The 19,496-nt window shown below is 37.6% G+C and overlaps 1 protein-coding gene across 9 annotated transcripts in view; it reads left to right on the top strand.

Annotated features, from left to right (window-relative positions):
* TMEM131L (transmembrane 131 like) overlaps positions 1–19,496 on the top strand; it is a 79,390-nt gene that overhangs the window by 43,802 nt on the left and 16,092 nt on the right. For 5 of the 9 annotated variants that reach the window (XM_086891314.1, XM_086891312.1, XM_086891310.1 and 2 more), the window contains 17 exons: positions 460–537; positions 2,362–2,515; positions 4,561–4,619; positions 4,973–5,081; positions 6,031–6,136; positions 6,751–6,904; positions 7,538–7,708; positions 7,976–8,045; positions 10,067–10,184; positions 10,763–10,904; positions 11,908–12,017; positions 13,644–13,716; positions 15,749–15,891; positions 16,523–16,665; positions 16,987–17,173; positions 18,272–18,457; positions 19,335–19,487. In XM_086891314.1, coding sequence (XP_086747440.1) covers positions 460–537; positions 2,362–2,515; positions 4,561–4,619; positions 4,973–5,081; positions 6,031–6,136; positions 6,751–6,904; positions 7,538–7,708; positions 7,976–8,045; positions 10,067–10,184; positions 10,763–10,904; positions 11,908–12,017; positions 13,644–13,716; positions 15,749–15,891; positions 16,523–16,665; positions 16,987–17,173; positions 18,272–18,457; positions 19,335–19,487 — 2,156 coding nt within the window. Of the gene's footprint in view, positions 1–459; positions 538–1,907; positions 2,072–2,361; positions 2,516–4,560; positions 4,620–4,972; positions 5,082–6,030; positions 6,137–6,750; positions 6,905–7,537; positions 7,709–7,975; positions 8,046–10,066; positions 10,185–10,762; positions 10,905–11,907; positions 12,018–13,643; positions 13,717–15,748; positions 15,892–16,522; positions 16,666–16,986; positions 17,174–18,271; positions 18,458–19,334; positions 19,488–19,496 lie in introns of those variants that run through there. The other 4 variants (XM_086891313.1, XM_086891311.1, XM_086891315.1 and 1 more) reach the window with 2 other exon arrangements.

Raw genomic sequence — 19,496 nt, 5'->3', positions numbered from 1 at the left:
AGGCAAAACAAGTATTTTCTGTCTGTCCATTTTGGCATGAAGCCTATGTATCAGACCATGTCCAAGAAGCATTATGTTCTTGGCCTAGATACTGTATTTCAGTATCCAATCAGCAAAGAAAATACACAGAAAACAAGGAAATAAGCTTTTATACTGCACACAAAGGCTCTGCTGAATACAGTTTTTTTGGCATAATTTGTTACAGTTCTCATGCTGATGCTGTATAAATATTTAATAATCATGTGTAATAATAGTTTGTTAAGTAGGTAGATACTGATGGAGTCCTGAGATTCAGAGATTGATTACTGGAGTAATTGTATGAAGTAAAAAAATTCCTTATATTGCTGTGTTATGTATATGAAGAAGCAGATTATCTTTATAAATCATGGAGTGTGAATTGGATTTATATAACATTTAAAGCAATGTATTTGATGTTTTCTTCACTGTTCTTTCTTACAGACAGAAACAATGAATGCCAGTCTATTACGGGTTCACCTTGAATGCAGTTTACCTAATGACACATATCAGCTAGTTAAGGTATGCTTATTATCATTTAATACCTATGTAAGTCTTCTTATTTTAAACCAAGCATAGAGGGACACCTTCCACAGCTCTAAAAGTTTTAGGAAAAAAATGTGGTTTTAAGTGTGTCAGTTTAATGGGGAATTGTGCTTTTATAAAACTGTACCATATCACACTAAAATCTTCAGGAGAGAAGGAGGTGAAGAAAGATACCCAGCACCCCATAAACCTCCCAAGGAAACAAACAAAAACCAGTCCCTCAGGCTACGCATTCTGACGTGTAGGTGTTGCACTACTGACCTGGGGCACAAGAATGATAGATTTCTCAAATATCTTTCCTCCAGAAACTTCTCAGGAGTGTCTGGTTTGCAGTGAGAAGTGATCAGTGAGCTGACAGGCTGAAGCCTGGGCTGTTTCTCAGGGGGGTGTGAGAGCAGCCATGGTGCTGGGCAGAGCTGAGGTGGGGCAAGTGTCTTGGCAGAAATGCCACTCCGAAAGCACTGAGCCTTCAGGACTGTAGGTTATCTTCTTGACCTGGGTGGTGCCATCCGAGTCCTCGTGCCATTTGTTCTCCGCTGTCCTTACACAGGGGGTGGGTGTTGCTCTGTGGTCACTCCGTGGGCGCGACGCTGTGTCAGACTCAGACGGCGCTGTGGCCGGCGGCACCTCTTTCCCCAGGAGTGATGAGGCCAGGCTCCATAGCTGGATTCCTGTATGGAATACATGTTGCACACAGCAGCATTCCTGCGCTGCTTCGCGTCCCCGGTTGGTTCTTGCAGTGCGTTGAGGTGCTTGAGGTGAACATTGGTGGCTGCGTGGAGTGCGGCTGTCTGCCCTTTGGCCTGAGCTTCCCAAGGGCACACGGTGCCTGTGCTCCAGGCTGCATGGCAGCCTCCTCTCCTGCTCCTGGCAGCCATTTCAAGTGCTGAACGTCTCTGATGGTATGGAAGCGGGCATCCCATCCTCAGGCTCTTCCCCACTCCTGCTGTACTTGCTTGTGTGACTTGAGATTAGCTGGAAGTGTTTTGCTGCACTTCAGAGAGCACTTTATGTGACGGTTTTCTCATCTTCCATCCTGGGCAAATTAGTCCCCCTCATAGGGCATTGGAGCCTGAATTTAGTGACTTTTGTGGTTTGATGCAGAACTAATTTATGTTATTTGCTGTTGATTGTCTAGTTCTATTTTGCTTTGTTGGCTTTAATTTTTTTTGTGAAACGGTGTCTGTGTCTTTGTAGTTGCTATGACTTAGCTGTGCTAACAGGAGCCATTACTTAACAGACAGAAATAAGATCCTATTTGTATTTTTCTGAAGTATTCTAGCCAGACAACAGTGTTTTCTATTAAGAATTGTACATGTATGTTTGTTTTTTTAAAATTACTTCAGTGAGAAATGGAGACAAAAACACAGGATTTGGAAAAATTAACTATAAACAGATCAGTGAACATGAACTGTCTTCCTACCATTAAGACACATGCATCAGTCTGTTTATGGCACATTTTATTGAAGGCAGAGGATTTAACAAAGGAAACTGTTTTACAGTCCCTGAGGTGAGACTGACTAAGACAGTATATAAATTTGCATTCTCTCAAGGTTCAGTGTCATTTTTAGTTGTTTTTGTCTTTGTTTTTTCTGTGCTTTCTGTACCTGCACTGTGTTTGGTTTCTGCTGAGATTTTAGCAAAGGTCCTAATTACTTCTGTTTTGCCAGCACTTTGGTGCTGGAAACCTTGTCTCTTAGATAATACCTTTGATTAATTTCTCAAAGTTCCTTAGTGTAATGAATTTTTTCTGTTCTGTCCCCCATCACACACACACCATATCTCTTTGTCTTGCTCCAGAGTTGCTGTTTTATGTCTGATGACCCAATGCTGCTAGAAATGAGCTTAACAGTAAGAGTGGAAAATGCCCAGGAAGATTTTGTGGAACACAGACAATACTTACTGGATAATCTTTTTATAGTTTATGTAGCAATGGAAAGAACAAAGACCTCAGGTAAGTCCTAAATCTACCTGTTAAATGTAAACAAACTTTTTATACGTGTATAATACATAATTTGTAATTGACATCCTAAATTGAATCAAATTCAGTGACAGCTTAATTTCACAAGTAAGGGAAACCAAGTAAGTTCAGTTAAACACAGCTTGCAGAGAATTTGTGTTGGGCAGAGTTACCATAAACAGTTTTCTTCATAAAGGTAACAATTGTAAAGTCGTAAACTAGATCTCTTTCATTCTTTAGTTCTCCATGCTTTTGCATCTGCTTAAACAGTATGGAAAGATGACATGGTCCTTTGAATTCTACAACTGCATTTGTGGTGGTTTCCCATTAATTAAATTGACCGTGATGGGATTGTGAAGGCAGAGTGGTTTATACAGTACTGGGGATAGTGGCCATTATGGAAAGTAGGGTAATGAGGTAATACAGATGTGCACATTATTTGTTCTTGTAAGCTAGAATTCCACAAGCAAAACAACCAATTCCTTGCAGTTTCTTTATGCTGCAAATCCTCTAAATCCAGGGGATTTTAAGTTATTTATAGAGCCTTGCAGTCTCTTAGAACAGCTTTTTTTAGACACTTCTGCCAGTTTTCCTTTCTGATTGGAGAAGAAACTGCTTAAGAATCCAGATTAAAATAATATTTCTTAACATACTTGTTGAAAAGGAACATGACAATTTTGTCTTTCGAGAAATGCATTTCAGAATCTAGTCACAAAACAATAGGTACTATATACACAAAACAATATCTACAATATGTACTGTTTCCCTTGTGCCTGTTCTGTGATTTGGTATTTCAGAGCTGAAACTGAAATACCAACTGTAAACCTAGTTTCCCTGCCAGTGAGATGCCAGGGCTTTGTTATGCTGAGTTGTGGATGTACATTTATTCTGAGACTGGTAGAAAATTGTTCCCATCTGTTCTGTCAAGGGTGCTTGCTGTTAACACTTTCGATGGTTGAAGTACTAGAGTATCTTTTAGGACTGTTTTCTGTTAATTATAGTGCAGTTGTAAGTCCTGTGCTAGAGGTTGGTCCTATAAGCCTTTTGGATTAGCTGCTGGTGGGAAGTTAGCACCTAGAGTGGGACAGGCAGGGTCTGCACAGGGGAACTAACTAGCTGGAAAGGCTGAGGAGAAGTCTGTGCTTTAATCAGCTGTGGGGTATATGGAGCTCATAATCAACACCTTGAACCCACTTTTGGGAGTGAGCAAAGCACACATGTTATTAGAAGTCGTGGCTGGTCAGGTGGGAGAATGTCCTTTCATGTCAGCCTGCATACATTGATTTAATACAAGCATAAGCAAGTGCAAAAACTCAAGTTATCTTCCTCGTGGAAGGACTGTAGTATGGTGGTCAATTCTTATTCTGTCCTGTTTATTTTGATCCTCTACATCTTCCTACTGCCCTGTGGGTGAGCACATAGCTTTGCCAGTGACCAAGGCTCCCCAACATAGCTGTACCACCTTACCAGCAGGTGAAAGCTGTGATTCCCCTGTCTCCCGTTGATTGAGGCAATGGTTTGCTACCTACCAGGTGACAAGACCATAACTGATTCAGCCCTAAGTGCTGAATCTGGCTTCATATTATTTCCTGGGAATGCTTGCATTTTAAAGCAGGTGAGCCAGGATCTGGTTCAGCTGTGTGTGATACAGAACAGTTTTAACTGGAATCTCTCCTGCTATTGATAGCAGAGGCCCTTAGAAAGTTACTTCATAGTCAGCTGTTCTTCTTCCCTTCAGCTGTTAACTCCTGTCTCCCTGCCACTAGGAGGAGGAGTTGTGTGTGATCTATGATTTAGGGGATTATGAAGGTTCCCTGTTAAAGCTTGCCTTTTTGTTTGTGGCTAAAACTCTTGTTGAGTGGATTTTTACTCCTCTCTCAAATGTTTGCCAGCTCAAGATGTGAAAAGTTCCTTCTGTTTACAAGGGTATCTGTCACACAAAGATTTTAAAATTTAAATGGGGATTGCTTCTCCTATGAGGACGAAACAAGTGTTTCTGTCCTTGGTAAACTTACCTTGGTGTTTTTTCTTTTGGACAGGTCCTTCATCAGTAGATGTGTATATCATGCATTCTGGAAGCAGCCTTGTGCATATACAGGTAATTGTGGGCTTCAGGAAATCATAATTTAGGGTGGTGAATTTGATTAGAGAATTATCTTTTTCTAATGGCAGATTGATTTTGCTGGTGGCAAATGTCACGCTTCTAAGTTTTTTAAGTGTGCCCAAATGTCTAATAGATCCTTGAGATGACATGTTGTAGTTCAGTGATGGATTTTTTTTTAAGATGTAAATGCTGCTAACTTGAATAAAAATTCATGTGTTGATTTAGAAGATATGAGAAAATGGCAGATGGTGGCATGCAAATTTGACAAGAAGATAGACTAATACAGGAGCTGCAACACTAATAATGGTAATACTGCTGTAAAGATCATTTGTCTTGTCTTTATGCAGGAAATACGGCAGTTGTCACAAAAGGACACATCAGCTGTGGAGTTTGAGCCAGTATTGTTATCCTCATCATCTACTAACTTCACAAAAGTTGCTTCTATTTCTTGTAAAGGTATGGGTTACACATATTTAGAGATAATATGATTAAATAGGATTTGATTGCTGAAAAAAGGGTATTTTTTTCAGCAGAGACCCTGAAAGATCTCAAAATCAGCTTGTCTAGACTTTATTGAGAAAGAGGATGAATTCTTTTTGCTAATAGTTTCCACCCTTTTTGTATGTATGTGGTTCCTCTTATGCTGGTGAAGCCTCTAAGCTATACATGCTTGAAAAAGGGGAAAAAACAGTTGCTAAAACGTTAGCTGATTTTACAAAAAGCATAATTATTGAATATGCTTTTTCAACATCCTTTTATAGTTTATGGGTTTTTTTCTGTTTCAAATATGTTTTCTAAAAGGCTATTGTGCTTGGGTGGTCATTTTCTATGACATTTCTTGGCAGACCATTGAGGAGGTTTGCCTGAAACCAGACATGTTGTGGAACATCAGAGAGTGGCATTTAAGCATTCCTGACTCCAGCCTGTTTCCTATTCTGACCACTAGACTGCAGTGTACAGGCTTTTAAACATTAGTGAAACAGGCTGCTTTCACAATGATATTTTTTTCCTAGAGAAAATATGGATGAGTACAAAGAAAGAAGGGACTATTACGTTAAGTGATTCTCTTTTTCAGAGCAGTTTTTCATTTGTTAAAAGGAGGCAGCGTGCTCTGATTAGTAAGAATGCTGTGCCAATATCACATGGTTGATAAAATTGGTCAGGTTGCTCTTCACAGCCTTATTGTGTGTGTATTTTTTGAAGGTGTTCAGCATTAATGAATACTTTGTAAGGCAAGGTTTGAAACCTCTGAAAAGATTGAATCTTAGGATTCAATTAGATGCTTTACTCACCTGTGTGAGGATTGCACCAGGAAAGGTTCCCCTTTTTTCTTGCAAATCTGTAGATGAAAATAATTTTGGATATGCTTCTGGCTGATGTATTCCATGTGTCTACTCTTTTCCAGCTGCATCCTGTGACAGTGAAAGTCTTTATTCTGACAACAACAAGAACAATCTTTCGAAAGGCACTACAACACTCAAAGCCTGTCTTTTCTGTCCTGTGATGGAAGGGTAGGTTGACAGTGGAGTTTTGTTTGTTTGTTGACATTCACTGATACTGTAATGAAAATACTGTACCTTACTTCTAAGAGGTGAAGTTAACTTCCTTTGTCACTTTGTGATTCCAAGGTCAGTGAAGAGGCTTCTTCCTATTGTTGTGGTGTCATTTGCCGAAACAGACCTGTCACATTTAAAGCAATAATTCTGTATTTTATCTCAAGAAGAATTTTAGGAGCCAGTAAAAAGATAGCAGCTCATATTGTATTAATGTTGCTCAGTCTATGATAAGATTTCCAGCACCTTTGTTAATGCAACGCCAAAGGTGGATAGGCTTAGAAAAAATGTGAAGTGTTTTCTTGCTTCAGTCATCTTTTGCCAGTTTCATCCAGCCTGCTGTATCACAGAGCAAATGTTATGCTATAGCATAACATGAGGGTAGATACTTTTCCTGTCTCTTTTACATGGTTCTTAAGAATTTTTAATCTCATATGTAATTATTCCCAAATAAATAATTTGGTTTTTTCTCCGGAGACCTTTGAAGGGCCTCATCATACAAGAATGCTATGGTCTTGTGTACTCAAGGACAATAGAAGGTATATATACATTTTTTCTGTATTTACTTATAGGTATTTTGATGTAGATCCTTCTGCAGCACTGTTTCATATAGAACCACATCATAATACTTCAGGGTATTGGTCCATATGGTTTACAAATAATTTTTACTTCAGCATTGAATTGAACGAGGTCTTCGTAGCCAGAGAAACAAAGAACGTAGTAAAGGTAAGCTTTATTTCTTCTTCGTACAATTTTTTGTCTTTGATTTGAAGATTTGGACCTTTGACATACAAAATAGGTTCTTTGAAGAACTCTGTGTTCTTAGAGCTGGCTGGAATCAGTTGAAAAGAAAGTTTTGTGTACATTTGTAACTATTAGGTTAATGTCTCAAGAGGCATTATTCGCTCTCCAGCTTACTTTTGTGTTGTTTCATTGACAGCTGCTCTTTCATTTGAGTTGCAGCTGAGGATGCATCAAATTACAGACCATTGCTCGGTTCTCAGAATTGTTGAATGTGTGTGTTTGTGCTCTCTAGGATTCAGCATTTCTTCATAGTGGAAGCCTTTAGTACATAGATGAACTTTAAAGCCAGTAATTTACTGGCACAACTCCTTGGTTCAAATCAGGCAGGTCTGGTTTATGAATGAGCACATGATGTAGGCATCTAAATGGCTCTTTTTATGTTTTGATATTGACATTTGCATAAGTGCACTGTATGGATTAGGAATGAGCGAAAATGACCATGTTGTAGTAGCAGCAAAAACACGAAGGATGAGAAGGTTTGCATTTTTCAAGGTACCACCTGCATCAGCAAGTGCTGTACCAATTTTAATTCAGCTGTCATTTGATTCTTTTCAGATCCTGAACTTCGCTGAATCTCTGACACTACCTCCAGGCTGCTGGAATGTATTTTCTTTGAAGCTCAGTGTGAAAGACACTGTAACGAATGTGCTCTCTAGTATTTGTTTGTCCACAAATGTAGGAGTTATGTTTGAAATACCTCTGCAGATATATTCGACTGTGTCCAAGGTATTGTGTTCAATTGTGTGTGTTGAATTATTATTAGGCCAGAAATCTGTTCTTAGTCCTGAAAGAAAAGCTCAGTACCCGACCACTCTGTCAAACCATTGTGTAGCTTAAGTCCCCAGAGTTGAACAGCAATGTAATCACAGTTCTTTTGGAACTTAATTCTCTTAATTCAAGGCCTTAATTCTCTTATTTGACTCTATGAAATTATGCACTGGGAAACTGAAATTTGTTCTCTTGTTTTGTCATATTTTTATTTTGTTTTTCCAGCAAGGAGACCTTAATTTTGAAGCAATTGCCCACTGTGATATCCAGTGCTACTTGGGAAAGTCTGATTCAGGTAGGCCCATCTACATCTTTTTTTGGCTTCTGACAATAGTTTTATTGCAGAAAATTCATTTTATATAGCAGGACTTGTAATGAGAATATTGAGATTGTTCATGCAAATACTTAGTTTTATGTTTTTTTAAAAACATCCACTTCTCTGGAAGTGTATAAATGGCTGAGTGCACAGTGCAGTATTTCAGACATCTAATTCAATAGCACATGCTAAGCTATTGTTCTGTCTTGAAACATGTTTTTTTTAATTTTAGTATTAAAGACTCTCCTGTAAGTTCTTATTGGTGATGTATTGCCCTTTTCTTTCTTCATACGCAGTTCCTTGAGAGATATTGAGGTAGAATGGTAAAACTGTCCACTAACTCCAAGTTATTAGAAAATGTGCACAACCTGGGCCCAGATCCTGGGAATTCTTCGATGAAAAAGAAAATGTTGACCAATATCTGCCTGTATCCAGAGTTAAATTTGAAGGCCTTCTCTTTACCTCTTTCCCACAGCAATCATTCTATAGATTCCAGCAAAAGATGGTTTATTAGCTTGTAGAACAGCATCCTTTAAACTGTATCATATGAAACAGAAAGAAGGGGTCTCATTTTTTCTGGAACTGAGGAATCTATCTCCACATACTGTGACACTGGTAGCTGTTTTAAGTACCTGCTGGCATTTACCAAAATACAGTGAGATAGGTATCACATGGATGATACTGCCTAAAGAATGTTGAACCTGTTAAAAGCTGATTCAGAATAGTTTTTTTTTATTCTCTGCAGTAAGGAGTTTCAGAAGGCAGCTGGTATCATAGGCTTTAAATGTTTGAGTGCTCTCCTGGAAATGTTTTCAAGATGATGTTTCCTAAAATGTATTTTTGTGTGAGGATATGAAGAAGGCAGTGGTAGTCAGTCAGATATAAAAAGGAGAATTGAGGTGACATATAGAAACATGTGACTTGAACAGTTACTGAGACACTTGCATGCTAAGGTTATGTATCCTAGAAGGAAAAGTTTGCTTTTTTTTATTGTGTTTTGTTTTTTTTTTTTTTTTTTTAAATCTCAATGAAGGAGTATGGCTGATACAACCAAATAATTGTTGCTTACTTTATTTTCACTCTAATAATACACACAATGAGATCTGTACTTACAGGTATTCTGTCTTCTGCTTTAGGATACTAGTATTTGTTATACAGAAGTGTGTAATGCATGATCCTGAAAATACTGACGTAAAGAAATTGTAGTTGGAGTATTCCAATAATCACCAATCTCTATTCATTACTTTAAACATTAAGGATTATGTAAAATAAAGCATATACATTTTCAAATTAAGTAATTTTTGTTTCCTTTCTAAAGAAGTTTCCTTTTCTAACTACTTTCTGCTGTGTGAAAATACTTGAACCAATATGAGTGTAACTTCCTAAAATGCACTCGTCTTTAGACTGATGTAAAGCCTTGCAATTCACCATAAGAAAAATTTGAGGAAATTATCAGCATCTAGAAGAACAGCCAAAATTAAAAGACTGTTTTTGCCAAACTGTGGGAACTGTGGGAATTGTTCTGTTCCCTGCTGTGCCATGCTACTATATTTTTGTACCACTATGTAGTATATTATCTTGATGCTTTACTGCCATCAGTGGAAAGTACTGTGTAGACTACATGGGTACTCTTCAATGACATCTAGTAGAAATAACAGCAGTAAAAACAGCTTACTAGGGCATACATAGCCTGTGCAATACCCACTCTGTTGTTTGCATGTACAGTTACTTTGGTTTTGCAGATGTATTTCTTTAAGCAAATCTGATATGGAAAATAATATAGATATAAAATATAATATATATAAGATATATATAATATATAGATACATGTAATATATATACTTTTGCATATTCTCACTTTGAAGGGGAAAAGTGGGTGGATGTTTTTATTTGGGGTCTGGACAATTTGCAGATACTGATTACTCATGTTCAGAAGTAGATTGATGGAAGGAGCAATTATTATCTATATAAAATATGAAAAAAATCTATTATCCTTTTAGCAAATCTGCTTTGGCAGAAGAGTCTCTCTCTGGACCGTTCTGCCTGGGATGTGGATTCTGAGCTTGCAAGTGACCTTTATGAAAGATGGCAAAAAATCAGACGTGGGGAAGCATGCAGGTCTGTACAGAATCTCTTGAGGTTCTTAGTTCAAGCCAGTGCAGTGTTGTAAGAAAGACTGTTTCTGTTCTGAAGTATTCTTAATTAGAAAAAAATATCTTGGACCATTTTCTGCACTTTAGTTCTCTTGAGGTACATGGAGTTTCAGAGCACCCCAGACACCCTCAGCTTTCATTTCAAGGCACTGCCAGCCACGAGAAAGCTTTACAGACTAGAATATAAATAATATTCTGACTATAGTTATCTCACTGGGGCTACCTGGCATGAAAGCAGTCCAAGTATGTTTTACTAGCTCAATTATGGAGTTGCATGAATACTTCATCAACAGGTCACATAGCAGTCTTCTCAGGGTCTTTGAATGGCTTTCAAGGTTTTTAGTCCCTGGCCTACACACATACACAAGTTATGCTGACTCTCTGCTATTAGGCTACAGCTTTATGGACTATTTTGTAGAGTCCATTTTCAAGGAAAGATAAGTTGATGGAATTGTAGGTCCTGGCAAATCATCTTGTTGTTGTTGTTCTTTGTTTGAAAGAAAAAAAAGAAACTAACTAATTTTTCTGTTTTTGTCAATAAAGCAGGAAAAGTATTTTAGGATCAGCTCGCTTTACTCAGCAGAAGAACTCTGAAGAGGAATCCTTTGCCTTTTACTTGCCACGATTGACTGCAGAGCCCAGCCTTACACTCAACTTTAATGCCACAGCTGTTAAAAGTAGTATGGTGAGGATGGTTGTTACTACACTTTTTTCTGAGTTTATATATGTTTAACTGGTTTAAATATCAAAGTCTGTGGTTAGGATTTGGTGCTGCTTAGCATTTTCATACTGCTTATGAACTGGTGTTCTGATCTCAGTTAAGACACTAAATTTGTATCCCTTTGGTTAGTTGATAAATTTTCGAGCTTCCTAGTTGTAATACTTTAGTACAAGGAGAGGAGTAAAGCAGTGTAGATTTTAACCAACCATTTTTTGTAGTTGTTAAAACTTTCCTTGTGTTCATTGTATAAGTTACATGCTTGTGGTAAAATAATTGAACTCGGGACTAGGGGTAGGGTGTGTTGTCATTAGTGATGCACGTAGGGCTGCACAGGATGACCTTCCTCATGCCACTGCCTTGTGTAACAAGTGTGTAAAACGTTTATGACAGAAACAACACTTGCAGAGCAATGTATCTTCCAGCCACACTGACAGTAACTTCTTTCTTGTTTGTCAGATTTAGGTCTCTACTAACCAAGCCTAGGCCAGAACCAGTCATGTGGAAATAGTTTTCATATGCACATATTGTGAATTACCTTAATATTCCATTTGTCCAATGTAATTGTTAGTCATTTCAAAAATTTTTATAACCTGCTTGCATTCAGACTTCTCTGAGAAGGGGTGGCACCTCACTAACTTCACTTTCTTCTGTGCAAGAGCTTTGTTCACATCCTCCTACATAAATCAAAATCCAAATGAAAGGGTTGTTTGGGGAGTGGGGGCAGTCTGTATTTTCGTACATGTGGTTCAAAATGCACTCTTAGCTGATTTTACAAATTATGACATTGTGGTGACATGTCCTGCTGTTACATGCAGTCATGTACAATTATGATTATCCTGCATTGAGACAGGAGCCAGATTGAAGTCCCTTGAAAATGCAGATTGTGTTGCCAGTGCTGAATTATTTTACCAACCAGTTCTCAAATATGTAGTTTTTAACTCTTTCTTTTCCCCTCCAAACTATTTAGGTAAAATATTTCGTACTAAGAAACCCTTCATCCTTCCCAGTTACGTTGCAGCTTCTGCCTCTTTCTTACTACCCTGATCCCCAAGCTTCACTGAGTCTGCTGAACAAATGGTAATAACTATCTCAGGATACTGTTTTCCCTTTTAAAAGGTCTTATTTGCTATGCCTTATGATTGTTACCTACTGGGTTTTATTTAGTTTTTCAAACTGTAACTTAGGTGGGGATTATGTTCTGACCCATTTTGGAAGATACAGCCATGTTTGGGGCAGCTCCCTGTATGGTGCATGCCTTTGTAATGTACCTCATCATTGATAAAACACAAATTGAGCATGTTTTAAGCAGGTTTGTGTCTTCCAGATATAAATTATAGTTGTTCATCTTCTAGGATCTGAGGCTTAGTGCAAGCTGCTCAGTTGAGGTGAACAACTTAGAGTTGGGGTTGTCCATCTCCTCACAGTGCTAGTTGGTACCTGTAGAGTCTGTAGGCAGAAAAGAAGGTATCTGAACCATTCCCACCTGGAATGGTTCTTAGCCTTTTCTTAGGTAATGACCTAGGTTGAAGAAGAAACAGGAACCAGAAAGAAAAATGCAGGTCCAGAGGGAGCCTCTGGACATTCAACATAAATGTTTAGAGTCAGCTAAACAAATGTTTTTGCGTTGTTTTAGACTTTCTATTTTAGAATTGAGATAATATAATGAGAATTCTAGAGAAGAGGTATTTGAACAACAGAGGGACCTGGTGAGTGAGCTGAAGTTCAACAAAATAACAACAAAATAAGCCCTGTCACACTTACCTTTGAAAAACTGTAGTTGGTAGGACTGTGTGGTTAGAGACAGTGGGATTACTCCTGTGGTTAGGTGTAACTTGCTTATTTGGGGTCCCAATCCCTGTGTAATTGCTTCCTTAACCTCATTTTTTTACATAGGTATATGCCTGTGCATATATATGTCTGTGTATATATATGCACGCTAGTAACTGCATCTGTTTGCATACTAAATATGATTTCCACATAGACTCTTTCTAGTGGTTTGCAATTACATTTTCTCTGTATTTACACACTTTAATTTCTGCAGATCTTGTAAGTTCACCAGAAATCACATCCATTAACTTCATTTTAAGCTAATGTTATTGACAGTTGTGACAAGTGAGTTTTCAGTTCAGTGGCTGAAGGTCCATTAGTCCTCTATAATCTACATTTTACGTATTGGTTTTCTTATGTCACTTTTTAATACCTAATGTCAAATGCATATAATTTGCATTTGGGGAAAAAAAATCAATTGCTTTAAGTGAATTTGATTTGCAAATTTTGTGATGGAAAATAGGAACTTTTCCCAAATAAATCATGAGCAGAAAGAAGGATATTTGAATAAATTATATGAGATTTAATAGTGATTATTTCCTAGCAGTTATGCGAGCAAAAAGAGCTTCAGGGAATCTGTGTTTGTGTGGCTTAGAAATTCTATTTCTTGATTGTGATCTTTTACAATAGTCTACACTGACCAGCCTAAAATGCCCAGCCATTTGTCTGTTTTACAAATGCGTGGAATCCACATAAAACTGATTTGCAGCATATTCTGTTGAAATGCAGACTCACATTTCCACCATATTTCACATTGCCAAAATGCAATTGTAAAAGTAGTTCTTTATTTAAGAACAGGTAACATGTAAAACTAAGTCAGTGCAGTTCTGACAGGTTGGGTTTCAAGTGCTTAACTTCTTGTTTTGGTTTATTTAGGTTCGGCATAAATGGGCAAGCTATTAATTTCACAACCACTGAATTCAGGCTAATGGATGAATGTCCTCATGGGGTAAGATGGCTAATTTTGGTAGACGTGGTCTGACACACTAGAGAAAGAGTTTCCTAGCTGTGCTACTTCTGGGTTCTTCCCAAACACATTTTAAAGCAGTTTCTTAGTGTTTTCTTGATTCTTCATCAGGTTTGTATCTTTGCAGTTAATTATTTTCAGAATTTGAGTCAGTTTTGAATACAGCTGTAGGGAGAAAGTGCATGCATGCCTGCAGGTGTGTGGGTGTGTTTTTGGGGCTTCACCCTTGGCTCCAGGCTGACCATGGAGTGTCAGGAGCTGGCTGGTTATCTTCTCAGTAGAGGGAAGTAGTGTTGGGTAGTTCAAGGGAGGAGGAGCCAGGATTTCTGCATCTCAGCTTCATGCCATTGCAACTTCTGGATTTGGATTGCCATGGTGCTCTCTGGTTCCCACTGCCTAATTTTTGCGTGAATGTGCTAATTCTTGACTGTGGCACACCAGTGCTGAGCTGTGCTTAAGGCCTGAGATGTTGTGTCCTGGATAACAGAGGAAATGCTGTATCAGAGAAGCTGGCATATTCTGGTGACCAGGGTACTATCCAGAATACCTGGAGAATTTCTTTTTAAGACTTCTGGTTTGTGCAAGAGCCCAGAATGAATGTATTTTTTTTGCTGTTGTGGCATGCTGCATCTTCATCTTTAATGTCCTGTGTAGATATATGTTTCTGCACATATACTTTAAGATCTTAATGAAATATTTGTACATTGTAAGAAGAAAAGATTGTTTGCTATGCTAATCAAAGCTGACCTTTCCTTTCTGGCAACAGTTGTAAGAGTTATTGTAAAAGAGAGGAGACAGCAGTTCATAAATCCTAGCCTGTAGGCACACTCTGAAAAAGGGAAGGTTAGCACAGGGCTGGGAGTGAGCTTCCATAATCTCACACACCATACTCTTGGCCAAATGGAGAAATAGCTGTAGATCTTCACTTTAATATGTGCAGTACATGTTTTTCATTAGATTTGAAGAGCTATGGGAAGCATGCATGGTTAGCTAAATTTTCATCCATATGAGATGGATCTTGCTTTGTTAACCAAATCAATAGATGTTACTATTTCAATTTCTGCTTGGTCATCATTTCCCTAATCAGTTTATGTGCAGTGAATTGTTTGGCTCTTTTTTGTAGGGAGTGACATGGGGAAGTTTGCAAATGCCATACATGGCTTGCTTTTAATAAATGCTGACTATTAAATGCAGGTTCTGATAGTTTTTGTGTGTTATTTTTCGTAAAATAGACTAAGAATAAAAAAAATTTGAACTGCAAAAGATCAGAAAAGCTGTTAGTACAACACTCATAAACTGAGAAACAACCAAGTGAGAGCCCATTTTGGAATGTTTTTGGGTGTTTTGACTGCTGTAGGTGTCTGATCACCCTTTTCTAAGAGGGGACCCCCACTTCTGGAAGAGCAAGTTATAGGACTATTTTCATTTTTCAGAGGCAGAAAGAATAAACAACAGTATTAAAAAAAAAATTACATTATTTCCAGACTAAGTGAACTTCTGGTAGTTCTGGTTTTCAATTAATGTAGTAGAGAATTCTCTTTGGCTTCTTTCCAGTGGCTCAAATGATCAGCATATTTGCCAGCAGTCCCTTTCTCACTTCAATCAAGTTGTAAGTCATACTCTGAGGCTATAATGGTTGCCACATTTCCCTGTGCAATCAGTGCACTGTCAGTTCTTGTCTTCTGAAGTGTTTCAGGATTCCTTGAATATGAAAGACGCTATATAATTTCATTTCCATCTGAGCAAATAAAAGCTGTTTTGAATAATGAAGTAATACATTCCTCATAACAAGTGCAGTAATATGAACTTTTGTTCAAATAAACAATTTTATCTGATGTTTTATGTTGTCAAAAGGAAAAACTATGGTATAACAAGTTAGTTAGCAGTTTCTGCAAAAATGTTTCTTGCCAAAAATATTCTACATGGTGCTAAGTAGTGGTAGAGTGCTTTCTTTACTGACATCTTTAAACACACATGTTTTCTGTGAGTAAGATGTGCATTTTTTGTTCAACAGAATGCACATCAAGAGGACCTCATCAGCAAAAAATGCAGTTCTGAGATGCTTTGGTTAAGTTTACAGCCACTGGAAACCAGGAAAGTTGGTGTAATTTTTACACCTCTTGACTACAAAAGAGTAGCTTCCCTTATTTTAATCAGGTAAGCCAAGTTCTAGCTGTAAGTGAGAATGAAGCAACTCAGTGTAAAAATGAATTTGCAAAGTCCTGGCACATAGACAAATGGTCAAAATTTGGAAGACATAATATGTCTGGTTTAACAAAGAATGTTTGTGCCTTGTTTCTCAGTCATTAATTTTCTTGATATGTGGTCAGAGGGTTATAAAATGCATGTAGCTGTACTGAGGCTACATGCATTTTAAGAGAGAAACACATTGCGTGGCTTTGCTGTTTTCAGTCTGACTTCATAACGATAGGAGTTATGGATCCATCCAGTGGGTCTTTTAGGCAGCCAAACATTGGTTACCTTTGTAGGAAAAGCGAGTTCATTGAAGAAGCAGCCATTCTAGGCTGCTTCTAGAAGCAACTAAGTGGCACAGTTGTTATCTAGTGGCACTGGTTGCTAAACTCGCCTCCTTCACTGTGTGAAATTCACTATTGTCTGGTCCTGGAGCAATCCTGTCTCTGTTTAGGGGAAACCTGTCCAGGTTTGGCCACTGAATTCTGTTCCTGAAGCATTTTTGTCTTGGTTTGGCACCTAGAGAGCAAAACCATGATTTTTAAACTTAATTTGTGCTTTAGTGGCTGATTGCTTGATTTTTATTTTATGGCAGAAACAACTTAACCGTTCTGGATGTGGTCAATGTAGAAGGCTTTGGAGCCAAGGAATTGCTTAAAGTAGGGGGAAGACTGCCTGGTGCCGGAGGATCCCTTCGATTTAAGGTGCCAGAAGCTACACTAATGGACTGCAGACGACGTGAGTAAGGAGTCACAGTTCTCTGGTTGTGCAGCTGGCTGCTTTGCTCTGCACTGGTAATGATACACAACATTAATGTTACATAAACAGAATGGTGAAAGCTGAAGAGCTTGGCCATGAGAAGTGTAGATTCTGTTTTGTCAAAACTCTGGAAATAATTAAAAGTTTTAGAAATACACTACTGCATAACAGTCTGTATTAAATCTTGGTCACTTACTTTTTTTTAAAAATTCAATTGAAAGTCAAAATATCAATTTATTTATGAATATAAGAAATCATTCTATGCAATGTAAAATAATTGCTCTCTTTTTTCCCTTTAAGAACGGAAAGACAGCAAACAAATTCTATCCATTACGAAGAACTTCAAAGTAGAGAATATTGGGCCTCTTCCTATAACAATTTCATCAATGAAAATCAATGGTTACAGTTGCCAAGGATATGGATTTGAAGTGTTAGACTGTCAAGAATTTTTCCTGGCTCAGAACTCATCACGAGAAATCAGCATTGTGTAAGCACTAACAAATTTGTTGACAAAATAACTGAAGTGGAAATTTGAAATAATTAATTTCAGAAACAGACACTCCAATAGCATACCACACACAAAATTTTGAATAGAAATTTAGTAAGCATTTCCCTCAGGATAATACTAACAAATGGATAATAAAATACTGGTTCTTAATATGACCCATTATTTTTAAAAAGCAGCATTACATGCTTTTATCAGTGCATTATGAAGTAATAAATTAAAACAAAAGAGTTGGCACAAATTTTTATTTGCTTGTTATTCTCTAAGCTTGTTCCAAGTAGCCTGACCACAATCGAGTCATGTTTTCCCAACATTGCACATAGTCTAAAACTGATTCTTTTTAAAATATCCTTGAGTGAAAGATACTGTGATGTAAACAAAAGTAATGTTACTGTATTCAAGTAACTGTGGTTTCCCATACAACAAATTTCACCTCTACTGATTGGAAAGGCAAGTTATACCTTTTAGCAATCAAGTAGAATAATGAGATGGGTCAGGGAAGTGGAAGAAGAGATAAATCTGGTGTTTCTTCTGCTTTCTGTATCTTTCCAGTACCTTTTTGTATCCTAGTGCCTAGCCCCTTCTGAAATCATGCTGGCTGTATGCTAGACAGCTGTACCTTTGTTACTTAACCTGAGTTGAAATGTGCATTTCCTTGATAAAAGAAAAACATGTCACAGAGTGTTGTGAGTAATAAGAGTATTGTGAAGAGTAACGATAAACCCACACATTTTGCCAATTTAAGATGACCTAATGCCACCTGCACAGTTTAAGCAGATAGGGGACTCTTCATTTAACTGTGCTTGAAAAAATATCTTAACATCATATTATTTCATGTAACTAAACTAACTAAATAGATTTATTATTAGATGAATAAATCAATAATTCATATTAATAATGAGGCAAATATTTTAGTAATTTTAAGAATAAATTAAATTATTGGTAAACGTTATTAAATTAGTTTTCATACCTATTACTATTGTTGTCATACTTTTCGTATTTTTGGTATCAGTGTGACTTCAGAAAATAAAATATAGCCCAACAATGAAAAAGTAACACCACCTCTGTTTCTCCTGACAGATTCACCCCTGACTTTACATCTTCATGGGTAATTCGTGAGCTCACACTGGTGACTGCTGCTGATTTGGAGTTCCACTTCACGCTCAACGTGACTCTCCCTCACCATCTGTTGCCTCTGTGTGCAGATGTGGTGCCAGGACCCAGCTGGGAAGAGTCTTTCTGGAGGCTCACTGTCCTCTTCGTAAGGTAGGGCTTTCCTCACAGCACCCTGGAGTTCCTTCAAGAGGCAGTGCATGTGAATGTTGTGGTGACAACGCACACGTGCTGATGCATCCCTAACTGAGATCCATCCCCATGCACACTGTGCTGCTGCTTCCATGGTTTGGATGCTGGAAACAGGGCACAAGTGAAGCAACAGCAGTGACCACTTTGCCTGGTTCTAGATGCAACAGACGAAGACTACAGGGTTCTGAAAAAACAGGAATTTTTCATTCTGTTTTCCTGCTAACAAAATTTACACTGCATGATTGAGAAGGTGGTTTGATAAATAAGAAAGATTTTTGTTTTGATCCATATATGTTTGATGCAATTAATACACCATGGAGAGAGAGGATATTTTGCATCTACATTTTTAGTTCAGAAGTGTGATGGCATTGGTAGCTCATTTTATGCCAGCATTTTCTCTAGGAGAAGAGAGACAGTATTTAATAAATACCAAAATAAAGACAATGACTATCATAAATGAGCAGCAGGCTGATAGGTATTATATTATGATATGATGTAAGACTCACTACAACAAAGTTACTTCTAAATTATCTTCAAATCAAGGATTATCTCTGTTAAAATGAACTTTTTCTTTGTTCTATTTCTTTTCTTTGTAAAGTTCATGACTGTATTATTTTAAAGAGCTAAGAACTAGTAAGGACTATAAAGAAAAACAAGGAAAGAAAATACCATTACAACTATAATTTTAAAAGCCGTATTTTGAGTTTCTTGTCTGTTTTTTTACTTAGAATTTACTAACAAAATATTTGAGAATTGTGTCTTGTTAGCAGCTTTTTACCTCTTTCACTGAATATTCTTGGAAGTTGTAGAAACCAGTGTCTGTTGTTTTCTTTGGCAGTTTGTCCCTGCTTGGAGTGATTCTGATAGCCTTCCAGCAAGCCCAGTATATTCTAGCAGAGTTCATGAAATCAAGACAGAGGCCCAATCCTAGTGCTTCAGTGCCACAGCAGAACAGCAGCTCTGTTGACGTAATCAGCTCTGATTCCTACAAGTAAAAATA

Source organism: Cyanistes caeruleus, chromosome 5 (genome assembly GCF_971803275.1).
Source record: "Cyanistes caeruleus chromosome 5, bCyaCae1.hap1.1, whole genome shotgun sequence".
Taxonomy (NCBI): Eukaryota; Metazoa; Chordata; class Aves; order Passeriformes; family Paridae; genus Cyanistes; species Cyanistes caeruleus.
The sequence above is the reverse complement of the archived record's forward strand: the minus strand, read 5'-3'. Positions and strand labels throughout refer to the sequence as shown.